The sequence below is a fragment of the Lichenostomus cassidix genome, chromosome 4A, assembly GCF_008360975.1.
Source record: "Lichenostomus cassidix isolate B80296 chromosome 4A, HeHo_3.0, whole genome shotgun sequence".
Classification (NCBI taxonomy): Eukaryota; Metazoa; Chordata; class Aves; order Passeriformes; family Meliphagidae; genus Lichenostomus; species Lichenostomus cassidix.
This window is the reverse complement of record NC_139485.1, coordinates 10,397,507-10,413,305: the sequence shown is the minus strand read 5'-3', so window position 1 is coordinate 10,413,305 and position 15,799 is coordinate 10,397,507. Positions and strand designations below refer to the sequence as shown.

General features: G+C 41.8%; 1 protein-coding gene across 3 annotated transcripts; it reads right to left on the bottom strand.

Annotated features, from left to right (window-relative positions):
- Window positions 1-1,445: 1,445 nt before the first annotated feature.
- On the bottom strand, window positions 1,446-13,386 carry LAMP2 (lysosome associated membrane protein 2). Of its 3 annotated transcripts, none has more exons than XM_085060446.1 (9): window positions 13,203-13,386; window positions 12,040-12,158; window positions 11,474-11,687; window positions 10,702-10,863; window positions 9,739-9,944; window positions 9,099-9,218; window positions 8,746-8,824; window positions 7,767-7,934; window positions 1,446-1,891 (listed from the first exon to the last, which is right to left on the bottom strand). In XM_085060446.1, the coding sequence occupies exons 1-9, from the start codon at window positions 13,366-13,368 to the stop codon at window positions 1,749-1,751; spliced, it is 1,377 nt and encodes a 458-aa protein (XP_084916572.1). In that variant the 5' UTR covers window positions 13,369-13,386; the 3' UTR covers window positions 1,446-1,748. The 3 variants fall into 3 exon arrangements, with proteins under 3 accessions (XP_084916572.1, XP_084916574.1, XP_084916573.1); XM_085060448.1 differs by lacking the exon at window positions 13,203-13,386 and adding an exon at window positions 12,677-12,795; XM_085060447.1 differs by lacking the exon at window positions 1,446-1,891 and adding an exon at window positions 4,233-6,579 and having other exon boundaries at window positions 7,773-7,934; window positions 13,203-13,385.
- Window positions 13,387-15,799: the final 2,413 nt, after the last annotated feature.

Here is a 15,799-nt window from a genome sequence, read left to right as displayed (position 1 = left end):
TTTGTCAGAATCAGATAGAGTGTATCTTTGGTCACTGTGAGGACAAGAATATTTGAATGTATGGGTATTTGTCAAACACCAAAACTAAGCCTTTGGAAAACTCCCTTCCCTGAATACACAGCTATGTGAGTTACTTAAACATCAGTTCTGACTGTCACTTTTGTGTATGTGAATTACTGAAGGTGCTTTCCCCACGATATGGATACAGGCTCAATGCACAAAGAGATTAAATACTGAAGCAGCCTCAGTAAACACTTGCTGCACAGGGCAGAACTCTGTGTGCCCTCAGGAGTTCTCTGCAGACCTGGCAGCTCTTGAGCTGTCTCACAGCCAGAAATCAGGATTTATTGGCTGCAAAAGGCTTTTGCCAAGGTGGACCAAAAACGTTTAAAGAGCAAGAGGCTTCTTTCATCCCATCAACAAGAACCTGATGGAAATGAAGCAGAACACAACAACAAACTACTAACTTTGATTTGGGTACAGTTTAGATATGGAACACAGAATTGCAGAGGTATGGCATTAATAACAAAGAAAGCATCTTCAAACAGGTACGATGCTCTTAACGCCTTTGGAAGTTACTTTCTTCACTGTACGTACATTAATTACTGCTTTATGATCAGCATTCCCCATGCTAGAAATTTTGTGCTCTTACACTGAGAAGCAATAACGAGGAGGTTAAAAGCAGATTAATTCTGTCAAACCTAAAAGGTTTTATATCTTCACTTGCATTCAGACATCACAGCTTTCCAGTGATCCCCTGTTAACCTATGAAAGCTGTCCAAAGGAACTGCAGGAATCTCTGAGCAATCTGTGTTCTTAGTTAGTCTGAGTGCTCTCAAAATACTTTTGAGCCTCACATGGACCAACGCTGTGTAGTTTCTTTTATGTTCAGAATCAAAGCTGAGAGAAACTGCAGCCAGTGAAATTCCAGCCTCCCACCCTCATTTCACAATTGAGCTCAGAACAAAAGGAAAAACGCAGTCCAACAAAACAGCACAGGAGACATTTCCTTCAGCAGACCATTGCCTTTTCTGAGTCGCCAAAGTGCTCCAGGACTGAGCCTTATCTTGGCAAATTAGACACCATGCTAGTGCAAAGCTATTCAACTTACATTAGCAGTCAGCTTCTCCATATGATGTTAAATAAAGTAATTTGCTACAAGAATCAGATGTTCTTCTCATATTATGTCAGGGTATTAGTGAGATAAGGTACTACTTTTACACTCAGAAGGAATAGGAAATTCAGGCTGATTCACGAGGACAGCCATATGCCAACCTCCCAACAGAAGTCTGTTGAGAGCTTGGTATTAATTTTCCCCCTGCATGTTCAGTCCCTTTTGACACATTATTCACACTTATAATTATAGTTTTAACTCTAGCATTAACCAAGACAAGCTGTAGGCATCTAGAAATTTTCTTGTATAAAAAGATTAGACAACAAAAAGCTTTGTAGATGTCTTCTTTACTAAAAATAAATACATTTCCCCCAGGGACACACATCAGCTCGGCTCAATTCTGTGGTCCTCAAAACACTTACTTTCTCCAAAGTCACACAGTAGCTTCTGCAACCCATCTTCAGACTCATGGCATGTTATTCTGTCATGAAGTGATTTTAACTTTTTTAAATAAAGAAACCATGAATTAATTTTTCTTTTTTTTTTCTATTTTTCTTTTTTTAAGAGGTGGATCAGGGAGTCTGGGAAAGAGAAAAGAGCAGGGAAGGTGGGCAACAGAGATGGAATTAAGAGATTATACAGACTGATAGCCAGTACGACTTTTTCTTCTTCCAATGATGTAAGATATAAAGACAAGAATGATAAGGAATCCAAGTGCCACGCCCACTGCGATGGGAATAAGAAAGTTCAGGTCAGAATCAGCAAGGCATTCTTCAGCTGCAGAAAGAAGAAAAAACAAAAAAAGCAAGGGAGAATAAATTAGTAAGGGAAATCAAGCATTAGAAACCAAAGAAAGCAAGGACCAAACAGGCATTTTTGAGAAATTACATTGTATTAGATACAATAATACATGTAAAGTAAAACCAGTATTGAGTAAAGAATTGATGGAAAGATTGATTTCTTTAAAACATTTACTACACCCATCCTTTATATTGGTAATAAACTTCCGATTTAATTTCAGCTTCCTCTAGCAAGCAGAGGATAGATTAGAATTGTGAGGACAAACCAGCAGTCTGAGCATGCATTAGCTGATCACACCTCAGAGTTAGCAGCAATAAAGCAACAAAAACCCCAGACTGGTGGATTAGTGCCTTGTCCAGGGGTCTTCCCAACCCTGAAGTCACCAGCACCCCTCTGGGTTCTAGACATGAAGACATAATAGACAATCCAAGTAACAAAGCAGAAACTTCCCAAGAACTACAAGGGACAGGCAGGATAAATGTGCTGCAGGCACTGCATGGAAAACACTGAAAGACTCTCTTAGGGTGTGTAACTTTATTTTCCATACAAAAGGGTTATTAGCTTCACCTGAGAACTACACAGACCTCACTGAAATCCACATCAGAGGGAAAAATGGAAGAGAGCTATAATGCCACAGTGGATTTTAATATACAGGTTGTAAAACTTGTGAGGAGCTCCTTGCTGATATAAACAACTCGCCAAGGATTAGCAAACCACGCTGGGAACTGGTTTCAAACTCGGGGATACTCCTGAGACAGGGGGCAGGGCTTGGTATCCTCCCGTTCATAAGGAGAGCAGAGCTCCACCTGCCTGTGCCAGGAGAGGTTTGCTAAGGCAGGAAACCGAGCCTGGATTCTCCTTCAGCACGGGAAAGGTGCCTGGTTTACATGCATTTCATAAAACAGCACTCCTCATAAAACTGTTTTGTTTGAGTTTTTAATCAGGACAGAGCATAACACACAGAGTCAATGCCTCATCAAAAGCTGGCTGCTGTTTTTCATCGAATCAGCATTAATTATAGGAAATGTACTGTCTTGCTTTGGCTTATTACAGTCCAGCACACACTGGCCACGGCCCCTTCCCAAAACACTATGTGAAGCCTTTGACTAAGAGCAAGGAGAACAACATGTGGAGGCTCAACAGCTGAAAATACTAAACTCAGATTATCTGAAAGCCCCTACTGCCAAGTAGAGCAACACTTGGAAAGAACAAAAAAAAAAAAAAAAAAAAAAGAGGAAAGGAGCTATGCACCTTCTACAGCTATTTCAAAATATTCCGAGAAAATATTTAAACATGTTAAAGAGAGACATGCATTTCATGTTTAGTCATCTTTGTTCACTAAATACCAACACAGACAACTTGCTACATGCTGGGTAATGGGTCATTAACACTAAACATTAATGGATTTGCTAAGGATGAAGGGTGCCCAGCAGGCAGTGACAGGAATTGCCTCTCTTCTTCAAAGGAAAGAGATGGCTGCAGTACACATCACACTATGGCACCGTTACAGGGAATTCCCAGGGTGAAAAAAGGGTTAAGGTTTCATACCAGGAACACTCCATCCTTGCTGGCACACATCTATCCAGGTATGGCTACTGTACAGGGCTTAGAAGCTTCAGAGAGGTGTCTTCAAGTGCAGAACTGGTAACTACAGCCCGACACACAGACTGCATTCAGGCCAGCAGGAAGAGCTTTTTCGACAGATGTGGCTGAATGTGTCTCCATTCAAAATAGTCAGAAATATTGGCCCAAAATTGTTTTAGCCCCAGTATAAAAGCTGCCTTCCCTTTTAATTCCAATCATGAGATTCAACCAATAGCCCCAAATTTTGTGTTTTATTAACATATGCTATGGAATAGAGAACGCTGTGGTAAATGAAAAAAAAATTAAAAACCAGCCAAACAAAAAATCAAAAAAAGAAACAAATGAACAAACAAAATGCACCCCCCAAAACCCAAACCCCATCATTCACTAGCTAGAAATGCTTCTTTTGAGGACCATTAGCACAACATCTTTACCTAACATATGAGAAATTTTGCCATTTTAGAATACAGTTATAGTATTCAGTAAACTGTGTATAAGGCACTAAACTGACCACACTCTAGAATAGGTTGTACACATTAATATTCAACATCCACAAGTGTTGAATGCAGCCACAAATTAAATGCTGTTTCCACAGAGCAGAACAAAACCAGCTATGTAACAGAATCTCAGATATAGACTGATTAGAGTTTACCTTACTCACTGAGTTTATTTTCTTTAAAAAAAAGACAATACAAGACGTCCATTTTCAAATCAGTTAAAAAATGTGAACAAGTTTCCTTAAGAAATAGAACAATCTTTATTTTTTAGAGCACAAGTTAAACAGATTGACAGTTCCCTATGGAGCAATACATACAGGAAAACTAGTGGTTTTATAACAACAGGAAGTCAAGTGAAACTGTGATGTTTTTTGAACCAGTTACCTGCACATCAGTCTAGGATTACTTAAAACTCTGAGCCAATATACTTGCAAGTTTTTGCAAAGTATTTCTACTGTTGATTTTTGGAAACAGTTTGCATGAATCTTCTGTATTGTCACTTGGAAATTGTGTACAGTTTAAAAATTTGCAAGGTCACAGAAGAACAGTGTGATGATTACTCCTTAACAGAAATGCATGTTTACTTGGTGCCATTGAACATCACTCACAAAAAAAAAGCTAAAAAATCTGTATCAACTTCTGCATTTGAGGATATATTAATATGAAAGTCATTAGATCCATTTTTTAATTAAAATGGTAAGTCTTGAAGCTTGTTTTCATGATTAAACTTATAGCAGTTCCCCACTTTCATTAAAATGAATTTCAGTAACTGATGCAAAATTCAAGCTGTAGACTACAAACTATAGTAAGCATTATGCACCCATACGTGCTTCCTTGGCTAGTGTCAAGAGTAAACTGTCTTTACAAAAAAACCCCCAAGAAACAAACCCAAACCATTACTGAAAGAAGTGTATTTTATGATTTGTATACAAACATGCCACAGACATCTCTACAACCCTAGAGAACACTAATAAAACACTAGAGCAGCTTTGATGCAGGCTAAACTCATTCTAAAGGGGGAGACAATGTTATGTTCATTAAATAACTAGTTTAGGCAGCTCATGTTATGACATATGCAAAAAAGCCACACTTATCTAAAAGTCTAGAAGACTTCTTTTTTTTTTTTCCATGCAGTAAGAATATGTATTACAGCACAAGGAGCCCAGAGCAAAGTTGTGCATCAAGGGTTAGTCTCTACAGAGCTGCAGTTTAAGAACAGTCCAGTTGCACTGCATTTTTTTAACCTAGTTATTTTTTCCATACAGCAAGGAAAAACAGGTGTTGTGGGTCCATCTCAGACTTGTTTGGCTTTTGCATTCTTACCATTAATAAATGCTACACCGCAAACAATCCAACACAAAGTACGTTAAACATTCAGAGTGCCAATGGCGGGCAGTTATAACGTGAATTTTGACTGGCAGAGAACCATTCAAGATGAAGACTTAAAAACAGCTCAAGCTGCAAACAACAGATACTGGCTCATTAAATGAAAGCATCTTTAAACAATGGTCATTCAAAGCAACAAGACAGACCAGTTCTGTGCAGAGTATGTTATGAAGTTAAGTGCACTTTAAAGTTCTGGAATATTTAGAAAGGTTATTCCCTTTAAACTGATGCCAGCAAAAAAAGCTTGCATTAATTTAGCAGAAATCTGCCTTAGCTGAGTATTTTAGATGATTGCCAAGGTATAATGAAGAATGAAGAATTCAGTGCCTAACAAGTTTTTTTTGAAAGCATCTGGAAACGGCACTGAAGTCTTCCCATATATTCACCATTTGGCAAGTTACTCATTTAGTTTGTACAGCCACGGTATAGGAATGATTCCTGAAATTACACCAAGGCAGGAGTAAATTACTCAAATCCTGACAAAGGCAAGTAAGTTACTGCTGCCACTTCAAGAGATCACTTAATCACCAGCCTGAAGTTCAATCCTATGGAAAATGAAGTTGTTATTGGACATCAGACAATCCTTGTTAAATACTATACAAGTCAACATAGTGACTAATGCTGCCAGCTTAACCCACAATTACGACAACAACTATGGAACGCAGAGGAGAGAAGCAAGTACAAATTCTATGCTATTCTGGGAGTTGCCCAATGCACATCAGTCGAGAATGTGTTCTTGTTTCAGGCTACTATTTGTAAAAAGCAGAAGTAAATCCTAAATGCTTTAGGATTTTTTGCAAGATAAAATCCTTAGCCTAGCAATTCATCCAGTATTTGACATCTTCAAAACAGCTATGAAACCCACGTCGTCTTCTTAGAGCAGGAAAACAAAGCGTAGTTCTGCTTCATCTGAGAGAAACACTCACCCTTTGTTTCTCAACTCCAATTAGCTGTGGCTAGTAATTACTCCTAAGTTTTGGGTCTTTTTTGGACTTCAGAACTTGCACTTGCTTTGTTTAGAGGGAAATCAGAACAGGAATCACACTTAGATTCACAAAGTTTGATATCCAGCATAGCTTTTTCTTCTGCCAATTATGTAAGCAACCACTATAATGGCAATCAAGACAGCAAGTGCAGCACCAACTACAATTGGGATTAGAATGCTGTCATCATCCAGCGAACACTCCTGGGCTGTAGGTGAGAAAAAGGTTGCAATAAGGAATAAATTAAGACAGAATACTTGCCAAGCGTGGTATAAAAATCTGTTTTCCTTAACACGAAGGTGTTAAAGAGTCAAGTATTATTTAAACTAAGAGAGAAAGAACTGCAGAGGTCTCATGGGTACATTTAGCATATTTAAGCATTATAATCACGTGGTGTGTTTGACAACCTATATCAAGCTAAGGGGTGTATGAGTTTTCCTGTGCACAAGAGCTGCACTAGACAAGGAAGCAGCCATTCTTCTACATTCAAGAACCAGGCTTATCTACTCCATACTTAAGGCAAGCCTGGTTGGTGCTTTCACTCAAAGATAAAAAGTGACCTAGATTTGGTATCAAGAATCTATCCAGAATGACATGTTACACAGATAAAATAACTATAATTAGAAGAAAGCTAGCTGCAACTTTAACTACAGAGCGAAATGGGTCCCTAACTCTTTAGAAAGACTGTTTACCCTACACACACCTGGAGAGTTATCTTACTTCAGTCAAAACCAGAACTTCTCAATCTATATGTCTACAGATCAGTCTAGCCCAGTAAGACTGTGCTGCAAGTATTATAATTCAGCACAAAGACCAGTTTGCACTAAATAATAAGAGGTAATTTAAGCCATTCCAGTTTTCTCCAAACAAGATCAAGATAATGCAGCAAACATACATTTCACAATCTCCCTTTAGTTCTGGATATTCAAAACTGCCTCTGACGGAACCTCTGTCAGTTCATTCTTCCCCAACACTTTTATTCCTCAGACTGACAGGTAAAAAGAAACAAAACATCTAGCAGCATTCCCAAAGTCCACTTCTGCAAAGGTTCTGTCCAATTTTCTTACATATTTGAGCTACAAAAAGCTGTATGTCAAGATGTTGTCAGGTAACTTCTAACCTATTCTGCCCAGCAATGCTTAAGCCTCCCTTCAGTGTCTCTAGTTCACTGAAGTTTTGTGAAGGAGACCACACATTTAGCAGACATTTTTTAAGTGAGAACAAAGCTTTGCCTGAACTTGAATGTCAGTCTTAGAACTTCTCTTCATTCCATGTATATATGAACATATTTTAAAAAATTAAACAAGAGCTTCTGAGATAAAGTGCCTGCACCTAATGCTGGTGCTTTTTAGCAAGTAAGAATTTTGCAAGCATTACTAAAACCAAAAACATAACTCTTACCTGTAGCAAACTTATTTGCCTCCACAAGGAATGGCTGAATCCAGAGATTAAAAGTATGTACTTGAACATCTTCATTAACCTGAAGAGTTTGCTCTTTTCGGCACATATAAGAGCTACCAAGGAAAGCATCCCACTTGCTGAAATTGCTGTTATCTGCACTTGAAATGACTAAACAAAGAGGGGAAAAAAAGAAAGGGAATTTGCACGTTCACTTCAAATGTAAGACAGTTGCTAATAAAGTAAGACTGAGGAGGTGAATCTAGAGGGGTCAACACTTCAACACTGTTGAAGTCTGAAAAACAAAGTACTGCAAAGTGGGATTGATCTGCTTAACCAGGAATCAGGGACTGAAGTTACTACAGTACTTAGCAGTAACATCTCTTTCATATGTACATGACATCAGGCTTTCCTTGTACAATGTTGCAGAGTTGCAAGTGTTTTAGCTTTAGCACTCTTTAATTGCTGCAGCCATAACATGCAATTACACAAAAGAAAAAAAAAAAAAGAAAAAAAAAGAAAAAAAAAGAAAAAAAAAACCCATATGTTTGTTTTGGAAAAAAGCATGCTTCAGTTTTTGAAGGACTCACTTCTTTTCCCAGTGAGAGTTAAGTACAAGTAGTGAGAAGATACAGAAGCATCTTCAATCAAAGAAAACAACAGCTGGTTTAGGAAAAAAAGCTTCAAAGTTGGTACAACTGTATTTCACCTCAAAAAATTACATTCCTGAAAACAGTTATAAAGAAGCCCTCTTAATTTACATAGAGACTCCATTAGCAGAAGTTTCAGGTATTGTAGAATGGTCCCACACTGCTGTTTAAAGTAATCTTACAGCCATTTCTGCTTACTGTTTTTGTTCACACCAACTTCTAGACATGAAGTAAGAGCTAACAGTAAGCATGAACAACACTGAAAAAAGAAGTACTGGATGCAGACATTGAATAGAATATTACACTTGTTTAAGGCAGATGCTGTTTCTTACCAGAACCATTCAGACGGTTGAGCAGCGTAACATTGACCTCTTTCAGATAAAATTTTTGTACACTTGCACTAGTATTTTTCTGTTTAAGAAACAAGAACCAAGTGTCAGTGTGCAATTCTGTATTTGTACCTTTAAGAACACATGCCTTACAAAAGCCAACACGTTTACTAGTCTTACATTTTCTACAACTTTAACCCAATTCTCCATTTGTCTTGAGGCATTCAGCTGGCCAGTTCCACTTCCCATATGGGAACAGCCTACCACCGGCAAGCAACAGAAGGATTTCACTATGAGTGATCACCATGCAATGCTGTTAAATGAAAATTTAGTTTAAAATAAAAGAAGGTACTTACAACAGCAAATGTGAAACCAATCAGTGTGCTATTTGCATCATTCAATTTCAGAGTGGCTGTTGTGTTACCACAGGCACCATCTGCGATAGTTGTCTTTGGATTGATGTTGATCAGATGAGGCTGAAATACAAAGCATATCAAAGACATTAAGCTGCCTTTGGAATATCATTGTCTCAGTCAGGAACAGTCCTGGGTTAGAAGAGCTTGTCATAAATTCAACAGCAGAAGACTGAGCCTAGCTACTGTCTAACCAAGGCTGTTCGAGTTAAATTTCCATGCTGGCAATACTGAAGCAAACAAATTGCTTGAGAAGTCTTTGTTCCCTAATACAACAGGTTACCGGGCTCCCTCTGAGGGGAAAGACAGTATCTGCAGGGAACAACAGCCGTAACAGTTGAGAAAGTTCCAGACTTTTAATCATGTTAGAAGTATTCCCAGTTACACATTGTGTTGAATCCACCTAAGGTTTTTGAAGACAGGCATTATACCACAAAATTATTCTGACATCAGAGAGGTGCTGGATACAATACTCAGAAGCAGCTCTGGAGAGCTAGCAGTGTACAAAGCAAATACTCTGCATTCAGATTTCACACCAAATAACTACAGGAACCTATTACTCCTCGAAAGAAAAAAGAAGCACCTTGTCTTGGGAAACATTCAGCTGCAGCCCCACAGTAGCCAAGAAACAAGTCTTATTTCCACTTTTTAGAGAATAGTTTCCTATGTCTGGATTCTCCACAGGTTTGGGAGCAGGTGACGAAGTGGTGGTAGATGCAGTAGTCACATTGGCAGTAGTAGGTGGAACAGTAGGTGCAGAAGTAGGTGTATCAGCAGGACATCTAGACTCTGAAAAGACATTTTAATCACAATTTAATTGCTGAAATTTTACTGAAGTCTTATTACTCAGAGGTCAGTTCAATACAGATACCAATTTCTTCGTTGAAATCTAGGCTCACTGGGAGTCTGCTATCAACCAAGACAGAAGTCTCAAACGTGGCACTGTGGCACAGTATTCCAAACAACGTAGAGCTACCATAAATTCTCAGAAGTTCTGTAACACTCAGTTTTAAATCCACACTCCATACCACTTGCCTCCAACACATGGAAACAAAACATATAAAGATAGTTAGGTTGTTATAAAAATGTGACATGTACTTGCTGTAGGCCAAGTAAGTGACCTTATTATGCTGTATGCAGCAGGGTGATGTGCTCATCTCTTTTCTGAGCTATGAGATGAGACAACAGGCTCTGGACTAAAATGCAACAGCAGAGGCCACCACTGGAAGTGGAAGGCAGTCAGCTAAAACCCCTCAAACTCAGCAACAGTAGCTCTGAAGTGCTTATTCTTAATACCCCAATTACTGGAATACACACTTCAGTAGACTCCCACCTTGGCATGCAAACAATCAACATTACAGCACATGGCCAAATCTGTTCTCCTAATCTATTTTTCCAGGAACAAGGAAAGAAGTACTAAAGGATATTTACATGAATATTATTAAACACAGCACATCTTAGAACTGGTGGATTTTTTATTATGGGACTTTGCTCCCTGCACTAAAGTGCAATACAAAAAAGCTCTTTCACAAACTAAAATGCTCACCTTTTTTACTGACTGTGCCATTCTGAACAAAAGCCTGCACAGTAACATTCCAGAAGATCTGAGTTATATTTTCTGCTTCAATAAAGTAGGAATTATGACACACGAAGACAGTATTCAGTTGAACTGGATGCAAAGGATCCTTCACAAGAACAGTAACTGGACCTACAAATAAGCACAAATGTTTTAATGCCTTATGAACTACAAGAACTTAGAGGTAGTTTTATGTTTTATATAATTCCGTAAGACAAAGAGATAATTAAGTTTAACAATCCTAAGCTCTCCTGAATGTTTTCCCTATGTGTCCTGACCTGAAGTGCTAGGTAACGCAGGAGTAACCAAGCTTGCAGAACTAGACATGCCATTAGGAAGGTGAACCCTTTTACTTAAGTTTTTAAGGAGAAAAAAACCTATTATTACTAAGCATTAGTACACAGACAGCCTAACACTGTACTGCCTGGCAAGGTGGAAGGTCAAGCAGTGCACATGAAAATTAATCTTCCATATGCCTGCTGTCTAACAGCACATCACTGATCAAAGCTGTTTATCCTCCCTTCTCTTGCACTTACAGGAATTACACAGTGAAGCCAACTGATCTGCATTGTTAGCCAGCAGGCAGGCACAAGGAACAGCAGCTGGCAGCACGTGGTACAGAACTCACTACATTCATTACCAGTCCTCTTAACTTTGAAGAAGCCAAGCCAGGTCAGGTACATGAGGTCTGACACTTGTGGCTGAGGCTGCTTTGCAAGTCAGATTCTGCAACGAATGTTACCTTTTCTTTTAGCATCAGGAAACACAACTGTGTCGTTTGTGTTGTAGGTCAATGTGATGAAGTCTCCCTGGTAAGTTTCATTGGTTTTTGTGATGTTAATGCTCCAAGAATGACCTTCTCCAAACTGCACTGCCACAATTGCCGCTTGTGTGTCATTGCCACAGACGCTTCCATTGTGTGTCACACTGGATGACAAATTCAGGGTTGTGGTTTTCTAGAAGAAAAGGGTAATTTTAAATGTGTTCACATGCAGTTCTTCCCCATGACAACATTATAAACTTGCTGGAGTTAGCTGAAATCTTTCACAAGTGGGATTATTTTAGGTTATTCTAGAAAATTATGATAAAGGCTCCCTTGACACCTGCCTGAGAAAGCAGCTATATCAGATTCAAGTACAAAAGTACTTGAATCTGATATAGCTGCTTTACTTGGCTAATGACTATATAAGAATATTTTCAACTTAGTGAAAAAAAAAGATAGGACATCAAACACCCTAGGTAAAAGAGCATAAACTTTTACCCAGATCAAAATCTAGTTCTCAGCAAGAGTTACCCCCAAATACTTACATAATCACCACTGTTTGATTCATATGTTATCAAGAACCTCATCATCCAATCTGCATACAGGCATGTAGCATTAGAGGCATCCTTTATATCTACTTCCACCGCATAAGACTGGAAAAAACCTGTAAGATATGATTATTAGCCATTAAGACATTGTTTTTACTTCATTTTCAAGAACCACTTAAGAGGACAGTTCATTACAAAGTAGTAAATTATGCCAGGACTATATTCAATTTGCCAGACACTGAAAGAACAGATAGATTTTGATAAAGTATCAAAAATAGGAAGCGCACCATGAAATTATCAAAGCTGGCAAAAATTGAGACAATGTTTTACAGTCTGTTTGCTTGACACAGACTAATAATCTAAAATTGTTGATTCCCCAACAATGGACACTTTTAAGATTTGGCTTGACAGGGTGCTGGGCCATCTTGTCTAGACCATGCTTTTGCCAAGAAAGGCTGGACCAGCTGATCCTTGAGGTCTTGTCCAACCTGGAATTCTGACTCTCTGAAATCAGCTTTCTGACGACACGCTGAGTAAACCAAAGGGCACAAACACAGCTCTTGAACAACGTTCTGTTTGCAGACCAGGGTCCATTATTTTATGCATTGTGTCAGTCGTTACGGCTCAAGCTGACCCCTAAAAATGGGGTCGGTGTGCCTTCATTGCGTTTCCACAATTTCCGGCTCGAAACACACGGGTGCTAAATTCCCTCGGCGTTTCTAGAGAACTTTCCCCAGCCGCCGTGTTCCAGCCGGTGAATCCCGCAGAGCCGTTGCGGTGCCCGCGGCCCCAGGCCGAGCACGCTGACAGAACGGCCTGGCCGGGCCGCAGGTGGGCCCGCCGTACCGCCGCCGGGACACGGCCCCGGGCTGCAGCACCCCGAGCTTCCCGGCTCCCCGCACGGTGCCGCCCCGCCCGCCTCGGCCCGCCGCTGTCCCCTGCTGTCCCCTCCCCTCCCGTGGGCGGCAGCGCGGGGGGGCAGCGGCGGCGCCTCCGCCCCGGGGCAGCTCCCGGAGCCGCCGCGGTGTCTCCGGGACCCCCGGGACCCGCCGGTGCCGCGCGCCGCCTCACGTGCGCCACGGGCGGGGGCTGGGAGCGGCGCGAGCCCGCGGGGACACCCTACACCACCCCCTCCCCCGGCCCGGCGCTGCCCCGCTCACCCGAGACGCCGAGCAGCAGCAGCGGCAGGAGGAGGCGGCGGCAGGAGGCGGCGGAGCGGCGCTGGCCCATGGCGGCGGTGGCGGTGCTGCTGCCGGCGCTGGGGACACCGGGGGGCGGCGAGCGGCCGGGGCGAGCGGGCGCGACAAAAACCTCGCCAGCGGTCATGTGAGGGGCGGGGCGGGGCCGCCCGCGCGCCACCAATTGCCGCTCGGCGCCGCCGCTCGACTCCGTGGATCGCGGACGGGCCGCTCGCCGCGCGGCGCCTCGGGCGGGCGAGTCCGCTCTGTGCCCGTCCCGGTCCCGGTTCCCGTCCGGCGACAGCACCGGCAGCGGTAGCGGCCAGACCCGGGGCTGTGCTGCGGTAGCCTCTGCAGAGGCAGGGTAGCGGCGGCTTGTTCTGGCCCTCGGCAGCGTTTGCGGTTGCAATGGGGCTGCTCTGGGCTCAGAAGGGATAGGTTAGGAGGAGATGAGCATCCGGAGAAGTTTACTACAGAGGCTTTCGCTGAGGAAAAATAAAGATATTGTCCATGTTTGCACTAAAAGGGGGAGAAATGCGTTAGTGAGCTCTCAGAACGCCTCTCCTGCAGTGGCTGTCGGTGTCCCTGAGCCGGTGTCGATGCTGTCCGTCCGTCCATCCTCCCGGTGCTGTCCGTCCGTCCATCCTCCCGGTGCCGGGCTCTCCGGGGCTCGGTGCCTCCGGTCACCGGGCACACATCCCTCCAGCCAGGGCAGCTGTTGGCACCTGCACTCGCAGCTTTAATGCGCTTTTTGCTGCTGCTGGAAGGCAAAAAGTGGGGCAGAAGGCGGTGGGAGAAGTCAGGAGCTCGGTGCAAATGAATGAGAAAAGAGCCTGCGGTGTGAAGCAGGGATAAGATGGGTGGACAAAATACTTGGTGGATTTGGGACTGGAAGGAGGCAGAAAATGTGATGGATGTTGGATTGCCGCCTGGACACTATTGATTAAGGGGGAAAAAACCCAAAACCCCACACCCAGACAAAACAAATGAGACCTGCTGGCTTGGCAGAGAAAAGGGAAATGGGGAAGCAGACATTGAGGCTGGGAGACAGCAAGGAAAATGGCCTGAGGAGACAGGAGCTCTGCTCAGCGAGGAAGAGCCTCCTGGAATGCCATATTCCTGCCTCTGATGCTGTGGAAGAACCGAGGATTTTGAAGGATCAGGCGACACCCCAGCCATGGGGGAAGGAAATGAAGTCTGAAGAAGACAGTAAAACACATGAGATCCGATGTACTGAGACAGTTGGAGTGTAGATGGTGTTGATAAGAAGGCATTTATGCAGTCTTAAGGAAGTGGAAATAATGCAATTTGTTATCAAAGGGTAGTTAATTTCTTTCAGTTTTGTGCTTGCAATCGTGTACTTTCCCATAGAGTGTCACAAAAGCAAAGCTGGCATGTCAGGGCCACCACAGAAACCAGGCTGTCAAACACATGAGGGTCTCACACACGAGGGCTTGTGTGGTCAGGCACAGGCAGTGCTTCTTTGCATTTCTTTTTGTGTTTACTAACTACACCTAGAGCCCACTCACCGTGTGTGTCACATACCTGCACAGGTATTTTTGCATGGTTGCATGTGGCTCTCAAAATTCATGTAATTTCAAAACACTTAGAGTAAATTTATAATTATCTTTTGGGCTTAATTAGCAAAAATTTCTTTGAAGAAATAAACTTTGTATTTAGTAACTGACTTGCTGTAGACTGTGGGGGAATGTCAGTAACAGCAGCACAGATGAAACCACAAATTCAGAAAGCAGCAAGTCTTTCCTCTTCCTCAGCTCCACCACAAAGAATGGGGCATTTCATAGGCTAGGGAGAGTCCTGCTCTGGGGATTTTGTATTTCCTCAGGCTTCACTGTTTTAGTGCAAAGTCTTGTTTTTAAAAAGTGATCTCTCAAGGAGTTAGGAGCAATTATATTAGGAGGATTTGACTGTTAGGAGACAGACATTGAATTAAGCTTTAATTAATTGGAAGAGGAGAAAATGATTGATCTGTTCAGGTGGTTCGTGTGATGGAATGTCACCTTTATATCTGCTGGAATATTTACTTCAGGACTTATGTACAAACACTAACATGTTCAAACACTCCCTTGTTCTTGGTGAAGATTCCTGAATATTGGGATCTCATGCTTGCACATAGGAAATGGGCTCTGAACCAAGTGGATGTTCTGCAGACATAACGGGAAGGCTGATTAACTTGTTTCCTTTATGCCAGTTTAGTGAAGCTTGAAATGAAATCCAATGGTAGTGATCATAGCAAGCAAATCCTTTCCTTTTTAATAACACAAGAAAAATAGCAACTGGTGGGGGATTAAAAGAACAGTATAGTTTATTTAATTTAGCAAAATGGAAAATGTCTTTGCACCAGAAATATCATCATTAATACAAGAAAACAGATTATTCTTTTTCTATTTGCATCTGTACTCCATCTGTACACTCTCCCTGTTCTCCATCCCTGCACTCCATCCCTGCCATATAACTGCCTACCACAGACACGTGGTGCTGTGACATCATTTTACATGATCTCAGGGGACAGAGCTGGTGGTTTATTGTCACTGTCACACTTTCACAGAGGGACTGAT